The sequence below is a fragment of the Hesperophylax consimilis genome, chromosome 17 (assembly GCF_061612785.1).
Source record: "Hesperophylax consimilis isolate HC1 chromosome 17, BYU_Hcon_1.0, whole genome shotgun sequence".
Taxonomy (NCBI): domain Eukaryota; kingdom Metazoa; phylum Arthropoda; class Insecta; order Trichoptera; family Limnephilidae; genus Hesperophylax; species Hesperophylax consimilis.
The window spans coordinates 8,507,868-8,521,114 of NC_142852.1; the positions used below are offsets into that span (position 1 = coordinate 8,507,868).

General features: G+C 36.4%; 1 protein-coding gene and 1 long non-coding RNA gene across 2 annotated transcripts; one reads left to right on the forward strand and one right to left on the reverse strand.

Moving 5' to 3' along the window:
* Positions 1-5,040: 5,040 nt before the first annotated feature.
* Positions 5,041-7,015, reverse strand: LOC149415904 (uncharacterized). Its single transcript, XM_089641765.1, has 6 exons — positions 6,891-7,015; positions 6,707-6,808; positions 6,330-6,567; positions 6,022-6,093; positions 5,793-5,909; positions 5,041-5,331 (listed from the first exon to the last, which is right to left on the reverse strand). Exons 3-6 carry the CDS (start codon positions 6,534-6,536, stop codon positions 5,041-5,043), a joined length of 687 nt encoding a protein of 228 aa, XP_089497891.1. The 5' UTR covers positions 6,537-6,567; positions 6,707-6,808; positions 6,891-7,015.
* A 1,310-nt stretch (positions 7,016-8,325) lies between these two features.
* On the forward strand, positions 8,326-11,564 carry LOC149415905 (uncharacterized). Its single transcript, XR_016303601.1, has 4 exons — positions 8,326-8,495; positions 8,925-9,129; positions 9,816-9,968; positions 10,124-11,564. It is a non-coding gene; the product is annotated as an uncharacterized LOC149415905 (long non-coding RNA).
* Positions 11,565-13,247: the final 1,683 nt, after the last annotated feature.

A 13,247-nucleotide genomic window follows, 5' to 3' on the forward strand; every position in this document is an offset into this window, starting at 1 on the left:
CGCTAAACTAATTGAAAACTGGGATGTATTTCTTGCCTTGACGCGAGCAGGCGGTATAAAAGGGACACTTTCTTTTGAATCACAAACCATGTTACACAAACCTAGCGTAGCCGCTAAACTAATTGAAAACTGGGATGTTTTTCTTGCCTTGACGCGAGCAGGCGGTATAAAAGGGACACTTTCTTTTGAATCACAAACCATGTTACACAAACCTAGCGTAGCCGCTAAACTAATTGAAAACTGGGATGTTTTTCTTGCCTTGACGCGAGCAGGCGGTATAAAAGGGACACTTTCTTTTGAATCACAAACCATGTTACACAAACCTAGCGTAGCCGCTAAACTAATTGAAAACTGGGATGTTTTTCTTGCCTTGACGCGAGCAGGCGGTATAAAAGGGACACTTTCTTTTGAATCACAAACCATGTTACACAAACCTAGCGTAGCCGCTAAACTAATTGAAAACTGGGATGTTTTTCTTGCCTTGACGCGAGCAGGCGGTATAAAAGGGACACTTTCTTTTGAATCACAAACCATGTTACACAAACCTAGCGTAGCCGCTAAACTAATTGAAAACTGGGATGTTTTTCTTGCCTTGACGCGAGCAGGCGGTATAAAAGGGACACTTTCTTTTGAATCACAAACCATGTTACACAAACCTAGCGTAGCCGCTAAACTAATTGAAAACTGGGATGTATTTCTTGCCTTGACGCGAGCAGGCGGTATAAAAGGGACACTTTCTTTTGAATCACAAACCATGTTACACAAACCTAGCGTAGCCGCTGAATTAATTGAAAACTGGGATGTTTTTCTTGCCTTGACGCGAGCAGGCGGTATAAAAGGGACACTTTCTTTTGAATCACAAACCATGTTACACAAACCTAGCGTAGCCGCTAAACTAATTGAAAACTGGGATGTTTTTCTTGCCTTGACGCGAGCAGGCGGTATAAAAGGGACACTTTCTTTTGAATCACAAACCATGTTACACAAACCTAGCGTAGCCGCTAAACTAATTGAAAACTGGGATGTTTTTCTTGCCTTGACGCGAGCAGGCGGTATAAAAGGGACACTTTCTTTTGAATCACAAACCATGTTACACAAACCTAGCGTAGCCGCTAAACTAATTGAAAACTGGGATGTTTTTCTTGCCTTGACGCGAGCAGGCGGTATAAAAGGGACACTTTCTTTTGAATCACAAACCATGTTACACAAACCTAGCGTAGCCGCTAAACTAATTGAAAACTGGGATGTATTTCTTGCCTTGACGCGAGCAGGCGGTATAAAAGGGACACTTTCTTTTGAATCACAAACCATGTTACACAAACCTAGCGTAGCCGCTGAATTAATTGAAAACTGGGATGTTTTTCTTGCCTTGACGCGAGCAGGCGGTATAAAAGGGACACTTTCTTTTGAATCACAAACCATGTTACACAAACCTAGCGTAGCCGCTAAACTAATTGAAAACTGGGATGTTTTTCTTGCCTTGACGCGAGCAGGCGGTATAAAAGGGACACTTTCTTTTGAATCACAAACCATGTTACACAAACCTAGCGTAGCCGCTAAACTAATTGAAAACTGGGATGTTTTTCTTGCCTTGACGCGAGCAGGCGGTATAAAAGGGACACTTTCTTTTGAATCACAAACCATGTTACACAAACCTAGCGTAGCCGCTAAACTAATTGAAAACTGGGATGTATTTCTTGCCTTGACGCGAGCAGGCGGTATAAAAGGGACACTTTCTTTTGAATCACAAACCATGTTACACAAACCTAGCGTAGCCGCTAAACTAATTGAAAACTGGGATGTTTTTCTTGCCTTGACGCGAGCAGGCGGTATAAAAGGGACACTTTCTTTTGAATCACAAACCATGTTACACAAACCTAGCGTAGCCGCTAAACTAATTGAAAACTGGGATGTTTTTCTTGCCTTGACGCGAGCAGGCGGTATAAAAGGGACACTTTCTTTTGAATCACAAACCATGTTACACAAACCTAGCGTAGCCGCTAAACTAATTGAAAACTGGGATGTTTTTCTTGCCTTGACGCGAGCAGGCGGTATAAAAGGGACACTTTCTTTTGAATCACAAACCATGTTACACAAACCTAGCGTAGCCGCTAAACTAATTGAAAACTGGGATGTTTTTCTTGCCTTGACGCGAGCAGGCGGTATAAAAGGGACACTTTCTTTTGAATCACAAACCATGTTACACAAACCTAGCGTAGCCGCTAAACTAATTGAAAACTGGGATGTATTTCTTGCCTTGAGGCGAGCAGGCGGTATAAAAGGGACACTTTCTTTTGAATCACAAACCATGTTACACAAACCTAGCGTAGCCGCTGAATTAATTGAAAACTGGGATGTTTTTCTTGCCTTGACGCGAGCAGGCGGTATAAAAGGGGCATTTTCTTTTTCATCATAAACCATGTTACACAAACTTAGCGTAGCCGCTCAACATCGCAGAAATAGTTAACTTAAATAAAATTTGAACGTAAAAAAATAAAATCCAGCTAATTAATCACAACGCACACAATGCATGCATATTAGGTAAATACTAATTTGACGGAATTAAACATTAAAAAAAAACTCGGAACAGCTCGGGTATGCTCGGATATGTTGGCCACGCCCCCGTGTCGACTAGCCAATAAATAAATGTATCAATGAATTGCCCAACTTCCTTCATTGCTCACTTATCCTTCAACATGCTATATGGCATCCAAATTTTCACATTGACTCCAAATAATGCTAGTTTTACTTTTCCATAAAAACGGACGTCACAAAAAAAATCTGAACGGAGAACCAATTTCAAATAAAGCGCCGAAACACTTCACTTCGGGTATGCTCGGATATGTTGGCCACGCCCCCTGTCGACTAGTCGCTGTGCATATAGCGACTCCCACAAAAAGCCCGAAGATATCGATCAGGGGGGGTCGACTCCGACCTAAATTTTGGTCCTAGAATGGTGGTGCTTTGGTGACGTCATAGCAATATTTAAAATGCCAATATCCAATAGGAACACTTTGAACGCCATAGAAGAACTGAGTTGTATAAAATGGGATATCTGTGGTAACAAAAGTCAAAACACCACCAGCCTTACTCATAATCGAAACACTACGATAATACGGACAGGTTAAGTGAATTTTTTACTCATAATAGCGCCAACTCGCGCGCATGCGCATTGCCTAATCTGACCGTATTAGCAGACGTCAGAATTTAACCCACCCGAAGATCAGGATTAGGCAGTATACGGCCGTATTATAAATTCGGAAATGGCTGACTTTGACAATTTTGACGTTTTGACTGGAGCTTTGGCAAATCTTGACCGTATTCATCCACCACGGGCACGGAAAACATACAAAAAGCGGTATGACCCATTTACGGCGCTAACGGAAGGAGATTTTAGGTCCAAATATAGATTCACCAAAGCAAATATGAGACGTTTGATCGATTTGGTACGGCCATATTTGCATGTCAATAACAAACGGGGTGGAAAAATATCTACCGATCTCCAAGTTCTTTGTGCCATACGATACTGGGGCAGAAACGAGGTAAGGATAGTGTCTATAATTGCATTCCTGTGAAACAAATCAGCAAAATCGATAACTAAACAGTTTTAAAATTATTATAACATTTTTTTCGCAGATACAAGATGATTGTGCAGATTTACATGGATTTAGTCAACAGACAATGTCCCGTATTGCCAAAAGGGTCGCAACTGCATTTGCCCGCCTTGCTCCACAGTACATTAAAATGCCACAATCTATTGAAGAGCAACAATCAACAGTTGCAAAGTTCCAAGGAATAAAACGTTTTCCTGGAGTAATGGGTGCCATTGACTGCACACACATTAAAATAAGGAAAGTTGGGGGTGATGCCGGCCAATATTACATCAATAGGAAGGGGATTAAATGTCCAGGTTTGTAAAGTGATAACCTCAATACGTGTCTGAAATATAAACATTAACCAACATTGATTGCATGAATAAATTCATTCCAGGTGGTGTGCAATGCAGAACTAAAAATTATGGATATTGTTGCTCATTGGAGAGGCAGTACTCACGATGCTCGTATTTTCCGGGAAAGTTTCATCAAGCAGAGGTTTGAAGAAGGTCACTTCAACGGACGACTGTTGGGAGACGGAGGTTATGCCTGTACACCATATCTGTTCACCCCAGTTAGGAACCCAAGAAACCCCAGAGAAGTGGCGTATAACAGGGCTCAAATATCTACTCGCAACACGGTGGAGAGATGTTTTGGGGTATGGAAACAGAGATTTCGTTGCCTGCTGCGGGGTATGTCAGGATCTCTCGATACCATCAAGACAACTATCGTAGCTCTTGCTGTTCTCCATTGTCTTGCCATCGATATGAATGATCCTCAGTTAGGTAAGAAAACAACTCAAAATAAAAGATGTGTTAAAATGAAACCTAATATAATATGTCAGTTTTTAGACATTCCTTACATTAGAGTTTTGTATGTACTAATGCTATGATTTGTAATTTGGAATAGATGATGATGAAGAACATGATGAGGGTGCAGGAACAGAAGCAGGTGGTGGTGGTTTCATGGAAGTAGCCCCAAATGAACAAGTAGCCCCAATCAATCATATTGGAAATGCCACTAGACAGGTGTTCATTGATCAACATTTTTAAATGTATTAGTATGTACTCAATATGATTGTATCTACATATATAATTATATTACACTGAAAAAATGTACATACTCAATAGTATAATGTACCTGCGACACAAATGCATATTACACAATAATGAAGATATAATAATAAGACTAAGGTATGATCAATATTGTTTATTTATTTTTATTTTAGGGAAATCAGTTTACAACGTGCTTAATTTATAGTCATGTGTAATTCACCTAATTGAGAAACCATTTATAGATTTCCTCGTTATGTTTACATGGGCGTTGAGCTGGTCTATTTATATTACAAGGAATTCAATTTGATGTACGTCTGTACATTTTTATTTAGCACAGTGAAGAACATTAATAAATGTAAACGAAAATATGAAATATAGATAAAATAAAATTATTATTTGGCTATCCATCCATCTTTCAGCATCGTCATTTTAATTTTGTGTTCCTCCTCCATGAACCTAATCCTGGTCTGCGACTCTTCATCCTGTAGACAATTTTTAAGGTCACTTTCCTTCTTTATCAAGCTAACCTTGGTCTGTGACTCTACTTCCTGTAGACGAATTTTGGCCCTGGATTCGTCTTTCATGAGCTTGAACAAGTACTCCATTTTTTTTTGGTGCTCAAGGTGCATTATTTTTTTTGTTTCTTCAAAGACGTTCGCCTTCATTTGGGCTAAGTCGTCTTCCTGAAAATAAAAACATTAAATGACAAACTTTTCATAACTGGTTTAACATAATTATTCTATTTCCAACTTTCTATTATAATTTTTCCAATTTCCAATCCAGGTAAGTATGTTTATGTATCTTTGTAAATAATAAACTTAGATAGTGCCTATATATAACAAAGTGTACAGCAGAGGTGATTTCTCACAAAAACGGCGCTTTAGAATTATTATTTTTATTAATCCATATTATGTTAACACTACATACAAAATAACTATATTCAACTTTAGTCACCATGAAACAGGCAGTCACCTAGTACGGTGTTTTAATCTATTCTCTGCAAATCTCTTAATTATCGTGCATTTTATACATAAAAAAATTAATATTCATATATGAGTTATTGTTTTTCGTAGTAAACATTCAGTTTTAGTATGACAATAAAGTCAGTTGAGTAAACAAAAATGTGGTGTGAAGAAATACTTACTTTATGGCGTGGTCGCCTCCGAGGTAGAGGTGGAGGGCAAGCGTGCAGCGGGACATGCTGGACGGTGTATGCTTGTGGTGATAGTGGCGGTGGTGGTGAATCAGCTTCACTTGTTTCCTGTTGATATAAACAAAAGATTATGTCCAACTGAAAAGTTACTGCTTTAAATATTGCAAATAGTTAGCACTCATTGTTGCGCTGATCATTTAAGTAGGTTTAGGTATATTACCTCAAAAGACAACTTCCTATTGGGAACAGAGTGTGGCAGTGTGGAGTGAGGGGTTGATGTAGGAAAATTCATCTGTAATAATAAAACACAATTACCAATATAACTCCCACAATTAAAGCAAGATTTACATGAGTTTAAATATAGACAGAACCATCAATATTTCAATAATATTACTATCAACTTATCTTTTGAAAAAAAAAATGCTGGTTGGCTGTTAAATATTAATTCATATAAAAAGTGTGTTTTTCCATTTAATATATAATGTCACACCACAAAGTATTTGCTTCCTTCGATAAAAAGATATTTACCTTTGCTTTAAATGTTGAATCGCTATCATCAACATTTTTGTCCGTTACGAATTCATGTGGTAACAAATCCACCATCGAGAGAATATCCTGCGAAGGACTTGGTGGTTGGGGACCTCCACCTGTTGCCATCACTTCCCTCCTATACCGGCTCAATTGGCTCTTACAAGCCAATTTGAGCATCTTCCATTGAGCTTGTATCTGACCCATATCTCTTTTTTGGTCACTTAGTGTGTTAAATCTGAAAAATAGTGTGCTATTAATTATGTGGTATGCACACCTTTACATTTGAAATGGATGTCAAAGCTACGAAGCGACAAACTTAAAGTTTAATCTGTAGAAAAGTTAACAATGCGGATATATTATGGAGGTATACTTACTTTAATAAAACAAGCTTCCCTCTTGGCAATTAGGGTGTTACTGTCCGAGGTTTTATTCTCTACAGCCCTCACGTGTTCAGCCACACAGTCCTTCAACAAGGCCTACAAGGAAAACAATCATTATACTTACACTAATTTCAAACAAGTAAACAAAACATTAGAGCCAAGATAAAAGTTAACAAACCTTTTCAACGTCACCCCAATTTTTGATACGCTTGCACCTTTTTAATTCTTCCTCCAAATTAATGTCAACATTATCCATTTTTAGGTTATTCAAAGATAAACAAACCAACTCTTGGATTACTTTTTTGACATATGAATAAACGTGAAGTTGGCAACACGCCGCGAAATGCCAAATTTTTCAAGTGTTGCTACTGTAAAAAAATCATATTCCATAATCCAGCCGTCGAGCTATATTGGGAAAATTTATGATTATGAGTAAAAATTTTTAATCTGACCAGTATAGGCCCCCACCCCTGTATAGCTAATACGGGGTATTATCTTCGTATTAGGGATTTCATTTTGAGTAAGACTGCACATGTTTATGGTTGTTTATTTATGTTCATGGTTCTTCGCCGACGTAAATATTTGTGAAAAGTGAAAGTAGATTTGTTAAAATGCCTCGCTAATTTAAAAACGACTTGTGGCTCGTTGAAAAAAGATGCTTTGCCGACCCTTAATCTTCCCGATATCGGAATATATCGGGATTTACCTGGTGCACAAGGGACCCGGGATGTTAACCAAAATGCAGGTGCGAATCTCCCTCTGTTTGTTCAATGTTTCTAATGTAACTTATCATTAACTTGAATCACCTTAGAATTGAATCTATTTTCTTTTTTAGACCGTATTCGTGTTCCACGTGTACCCCCAGTGTACTACTGCACAAATTGTGGTGCTCTCCGAGATCACAATGACAGTTTTAAAGGTATAAATCTCTATCGACCTATCTTAATATTATTAATATGATTGTGAGTGTTGGTAGAGAGAAAGAATAGACGTTGATTTGAGTCGTTATTATGATAAAGATATTCATTCAATAGAATTATTATTTCTTCAAACCCAGCAACTGAATTACAGATATAATGTTTTGTTTGAGTAATGTGATGATGTGATGTTTATTTATTTCAGATGCTAATGTCTTCCCTGAACCCAGCAGCGGGCCCATTGCTGCCAAAATGGACGTAGAAGCGTATACCTTCATACGCTTCTATATACAACTGTTTTATTTTTCTCTAAAGGAAATAATATTCTAATATTCTGTTTTGGTGTGTTAACATTTTATTGTCATTTAAAATGTGTTTTGTGTTTGCACAAGCTTGTATGTCCCTTTTTTGTGTTATCTGTGTTTGAGTAATAAAATAATTCATGCAATTACGAGTTTTTCATTTTTAAATAATATTTTAGGCTAATAAATTGGGACCGTATATATATTGTCTATGGTAGTACCGTTTTTTTTTACTTTCCTCTATCTTTGGTGGATGGTTTGTGACGTCGTGACAACATATTCCCTTCTCTTTCTTTTTCTCTTAGTTCCAAAAAAATCCGTCGGACGAAATATGTTCAGTACTAAAAGCACGAAGATGACGATCTAGGTGTAGGTTCATTTATGATATCGATCTAGAGGATGGTTACGTATGATCAAAGATACATTTATGACACTTAACGACAGTCGTTACTTTCTGTATCCAAATTCTGTCTAACCAATACATCCTGGATCCTCCTAGTGTCTCGGGGGTACCGGTTCAACCCACGCTGTTAAATTTATCATCCCAACTTGTTATAGTTATTGGTAAGTACGATTGTTTATATTCATTCCAATGCCGTTATTCCAATTAAGTTAAGCAATCATTGGGCGTTTTGTTTGTAAACAGCCGAACGTTCAAACTGTCGATTTTACGTCAACCTATTTTAAGATAAGTATTTCGAAGGTATTTATAAAAAAAATCACAAATATACAGATAACCTTTATTTTGTTAAAAGCGGTATATCGATTTATCTTTAGCTATACGAGGAAATACATTATATAAATAGAGATTTATCTTAGGATTTATAACGATTCTCTCAACCGTAGTCTTCACGTAACTTCAAGGTCACAATCTGTACCATTTTTTCCTAATATGTGTTTTGGCTACGACTTTATTGTTTTGACAGAATATTAACACCGTAACCATTCATAAAAACTCATTCAAATTAGAGTTCCGTTTATGTTCTGTTTCAGGTTTGTTTGTTGGAAGTTAAACCAATTGCCTTACTATACCGCAGCAGTGCCATGGATCTACAAAATCCTGATACTATATCTATCAAGACGGAACCAGCGCCCTGTGAAGAAGGCGAAGGTGAAATGTCGTATTCGGTAATAGATTTCGACCACCCAGATGTAAAGAAGGAATGTTTGCAATATGCAGATAATAGTCGGACAGCCAGTAAGTTTCAGTAAATGTATTAAAAATAAAGGATGTTTGAAATTGATGTACAGAATCCAAGTTCCTTTTGAAATGTCGTGCGAACAGGAAGGATTATGCCTTTTCACAACACCTTCTCTTGTTGTAACTCGTTAACCTTAAAATTCATCCTTGCCGGAAACAACCAAATTACTAATTACGGCACTCTTTTAACTACACTTTTTCCACTAAACTTTCCTTCAAATAATCTGTCGATTCCTCAAACGTTCACGTTGTTTTAATTCGGACATGATGTAAGTTTCAAGTGATAATTTACAGGGTGCAGTTCAGTAACTTCCTTATTTCATACGAATATAAGTATGAAATGAGGAAGTTCCTGCTCTGCACCCTGCACTTTTAAAACACCTGTATTTGTACTTTGAATTACATTTATTGATGCTAGATTCCATCAACTTAAAACAACCGTATTGAAAAAGCTCAAGAGCAGCGCTTTTTATTCTTAAAGCATCGGTTCCTGGGTTCATCGGGGGTCATTCTTATATTATCTTCAATAGACCTGAAAGACTTTAAAACGAAAGCCTGATTCTACATGGTAAATCGATGTTATCTTTATTCGTTATTTTTTTACTTTATGGTTTTTTTATAATTAAAAATATTTTTTGTTATGCATCAATGATCAATGCAAGAATTGTTGTATTTATTTGCAGGTAGATTTAATGTGAGGACTGTTTCCATCAAGTTGAAATCAGGAACCCGAAAAGAAGATGAAAGGGGATGTCCAAATATGGAAATGGACATAGACCTGCCGGATGTTAAAAAGGAATGCTTAGAACGGTTTGAAAGAATTGCCCAGAGAGCAGGTAACACCGATTTTCATTGTAAGATTTATCATTTCGTGCAATTCTATTTTATTAACGTTTTTACGAATGTACTGCGTCATCTGCTAATCTGAACTTGGTTGAGGTTTTAAAATTTTTTGAGCGCTTATCGTTTTTTTTTCAATTTTTATTGACAGATTTGAGGACATATCCTGTGGAAAAACGATCATCTTGTCCTTATTGTAACTACTCCAGCTCACGTAAGTCAAAATTGACAAGACACATTCTGACCCATAAAGGAGAAAAACTTTTTTCATGTATTGAGTGCAACTATTCATTTTCTCAAAGAGGTAATTTGACGAACCACATGCTGACTCACAGTGGAGAAAAACCTTTTTCATGTTCTCAGTGCAACTATTCATGTTCTCAAAGAGGTAATTTGACGAGACACATGCTGACTCACAGTGGAGAAAAACCTTTTTCATGTTCCGTCTGCAATTATTCATGTTCTCAAAAGGGATCTTTAAGGATACACATGATGACCCACAGTGGAGAAAAACCTTTTTCATGTTCCCAGTGCAACTATTCATGTTCTGATAAGAGTAATTTGACAAGACACATGCTTATCCACAGTGGAGAAAAACCTTTTTCATGTTCCGTCTGCAATTATTCATGTTCTCGAAAGGGATCTTTAAGGAGTCACATGATGACCCACAGTAAAGAAAAACTTTTTTCATGTTCCGAGTGCAACTATTCATGTACTGTTAAGGGTAGTCTGTTGAGACACATACTGACCCACATTGGAGAAAAACCTTTTTCATGTTCCGTCTGCAATTATTCATGTTCTCAAAAGGGATCTTTAAGGAAACACATGATGACCCACAGTGGAGAAAAACCTTTTTCATGTTCCCAGTGCAACTATTCATGTTCTGATAAGAGTAATTTGACAAGACACATGCTTATCCACAGTGGAGAAAAACCTTTTTCATGTTCCGTCTGCAATTATTCATGTTTTCGAAAGGGATCTTTAAGGAGTCACATGGAGACCCACAGTAAAGAAAAACTTTTTTCATGTTCTGAGTGTACTGTTAAGTAACTATTCATGTACTGTTAAGGGTAGTCTGTTGAGACACATACTGACCCACATTGGAGAAAAACCTTTTACATGTTCCCAGTGCAACTATTCATGTCCTTATAGGAGTATTTTTATAAGACACATGTTTACCCACAGTAGAGAAAAACCTTTTATATATTCCGACAGCAATTATTCATGTTTTCGAAAGGGAACTTTAACAAGTCACATGCTGACCCACAATGGGGAAAAACCATTTCCTGTTCCGAGTGCAACTATTTGTGTTTTAGAAAGATCGATTTGACGAGACGCATATTGACTCACGGCTGATAACTACTATGTAACTTCTTGGCTATCATTTACTCAACTTATAAAAAAGATGCGTCACAAAGTGTGTTTTAAAAAATTAAATATTGTAATATTATTATGTCAAAACAAGGCGTGGAGAAAACAGAAAAATTATTATTGGTTTAGCTAAATAGCTATAAAATACATGTTTTTTTAATTTTTTTGGAAACACCCTAGTTTTTTTGAGTCCCTATTTTCAATATATTTACAAAAATCTGTTTATAAGCGCAGCTTCATAGTAAAGTGAAGAAGTGACATTTTTTAGATCTTTGTTTTCAGTACCTCCTCGAATGAATTAATTATAATATATATTTTTTTAAACTATGACTTATTATGTCTTTGTTATTTGCACAACCTTACATAGTGGACAAACATGCTTTCGTCTTCTTTAAATCGTTTCTTTATTTTTCTTAGCGCTTATTTTACATAGAATTTAAATTTATCATCCCATATGTTGCATCCGAAACTGTTTCCGAATTACAGCTTCAGATAAATATGAATAATGGACTGTAAATGAATTTGTAACGAAATAAATTATGTTTGTTGGAATTGGATGATCATACTTGTAGAGATGAAGCCAGGTATGAAAGAAGGAAAAAATGGAGGCCAATCACTGCCCACGAAGAAGCATACATAATATTAATGTTAGATCAAGCACAACATAATCACATGAGTTCCACTGCAATAGCTTGATGTAATAATTGTGGCCATAACACAACGAATGCATAAGAACTTTAAATAAAGGTAAATATTATACACACCATAAACTTCAACGACTTGCTTCTAATTTTTGTTCTGGTCTTTCCCAAACAAATGCACTCGAAATTTGCAAAGTTTTATTTATTTATTTATTTATTTAGACGCCGTAAAAGGCTTTGACAATATACATGATTTATGTTTACAGTGGTTCACAGGAGCGAAACAGTATTATGTTGAACAGAATAATTACTGAGAAATTATGTTGAAAATTAAACAAGAATAACATCTGGTATACATAGGTACAATAGCATTTTTATTTTCAATCCGTACAGTAGTTTAGTATTGAGGTTATTGTTACCTTCAATATTGAATTTGGTTGAATTTGCTGAGAACTAAGAGTTAGCTCTATTGAATCAGGGCTGTCAGTAAGATATCTCATAACACATAACGACAGGCAAAATAAGTCAAAAAATGTTGAAATTAGGGGGATCCCCGAAATTAACGGGGAAAACTTAAATAACTACATTTTTAACATTAAAAAAATAACCAAATCCACTAACGATTCCAATAACATCGATGCAGCTTACCGTATCAACCAAAAGTCCAAAAAAGATCAACGCAGGCCAATCGTAGTGAAATTCAAAACCAGCGTCGACCGTGATGATTTCCTGAGAGACATTAAAAACTACAACAAACAAGCCCCGAACCGTGAGGACAAACTTAACACCGCCCTTATCGGAATGGCAGGACCAAGTTTGCAAATTTACATTTCGGAACACCTGACTTTTCGCGCAAAACATTTATGGTTTCTCGCGAGAAAAGCTACACACGAAAATTGGTTTAAGTTCGCCTGGACAAAGGGAGGACAAGTATATGTCCGCAAAGACAACGGAACACCTGCTATTATTATTAACGAAACAAACAAAAATATTTTGTCTCCCTCAATCAATAACCAATAAACAAAGCTCGTTTAGATATACTCACATAACTTACTTTCATATGTTTATACTTTTTCACATAAATCTCTATGTAAAACACAGAATCAAGAAGTATATGTTGTGTTTTAACATACTCATGCTCTATATCCTTTATATACTTATGTTATATATTCGCAACAACTATATATATACTCTGTATACTTATGATTTTGTTATATATACTTTATATCGTTATGTAAAACATTCACAACAACCAAATCCTTA

Coding starts and splice junctions, on each gene's coding strand:
- LOC149415904 (XM_089641765.1), bottom strand. CDS start 6,536: ATGGGTCAGATACAAGCTCAATGGAAGATGCTCAAATTGGCTTGTAAG. Junction 6,094..6,329: donor ATTCAACATTTAAAGCAAAG/GTAAATATCTTT, acceptor TTATTATTACAG/ATGAATTTTCCTACATCAAC. Junction 5,332..5,792: donor GGAGGCGACCACGCCATAAA/GTAAGTATTTCT, acceptor TTTTATTTTCAG/GAAGACGACTTAGCCCAAAT.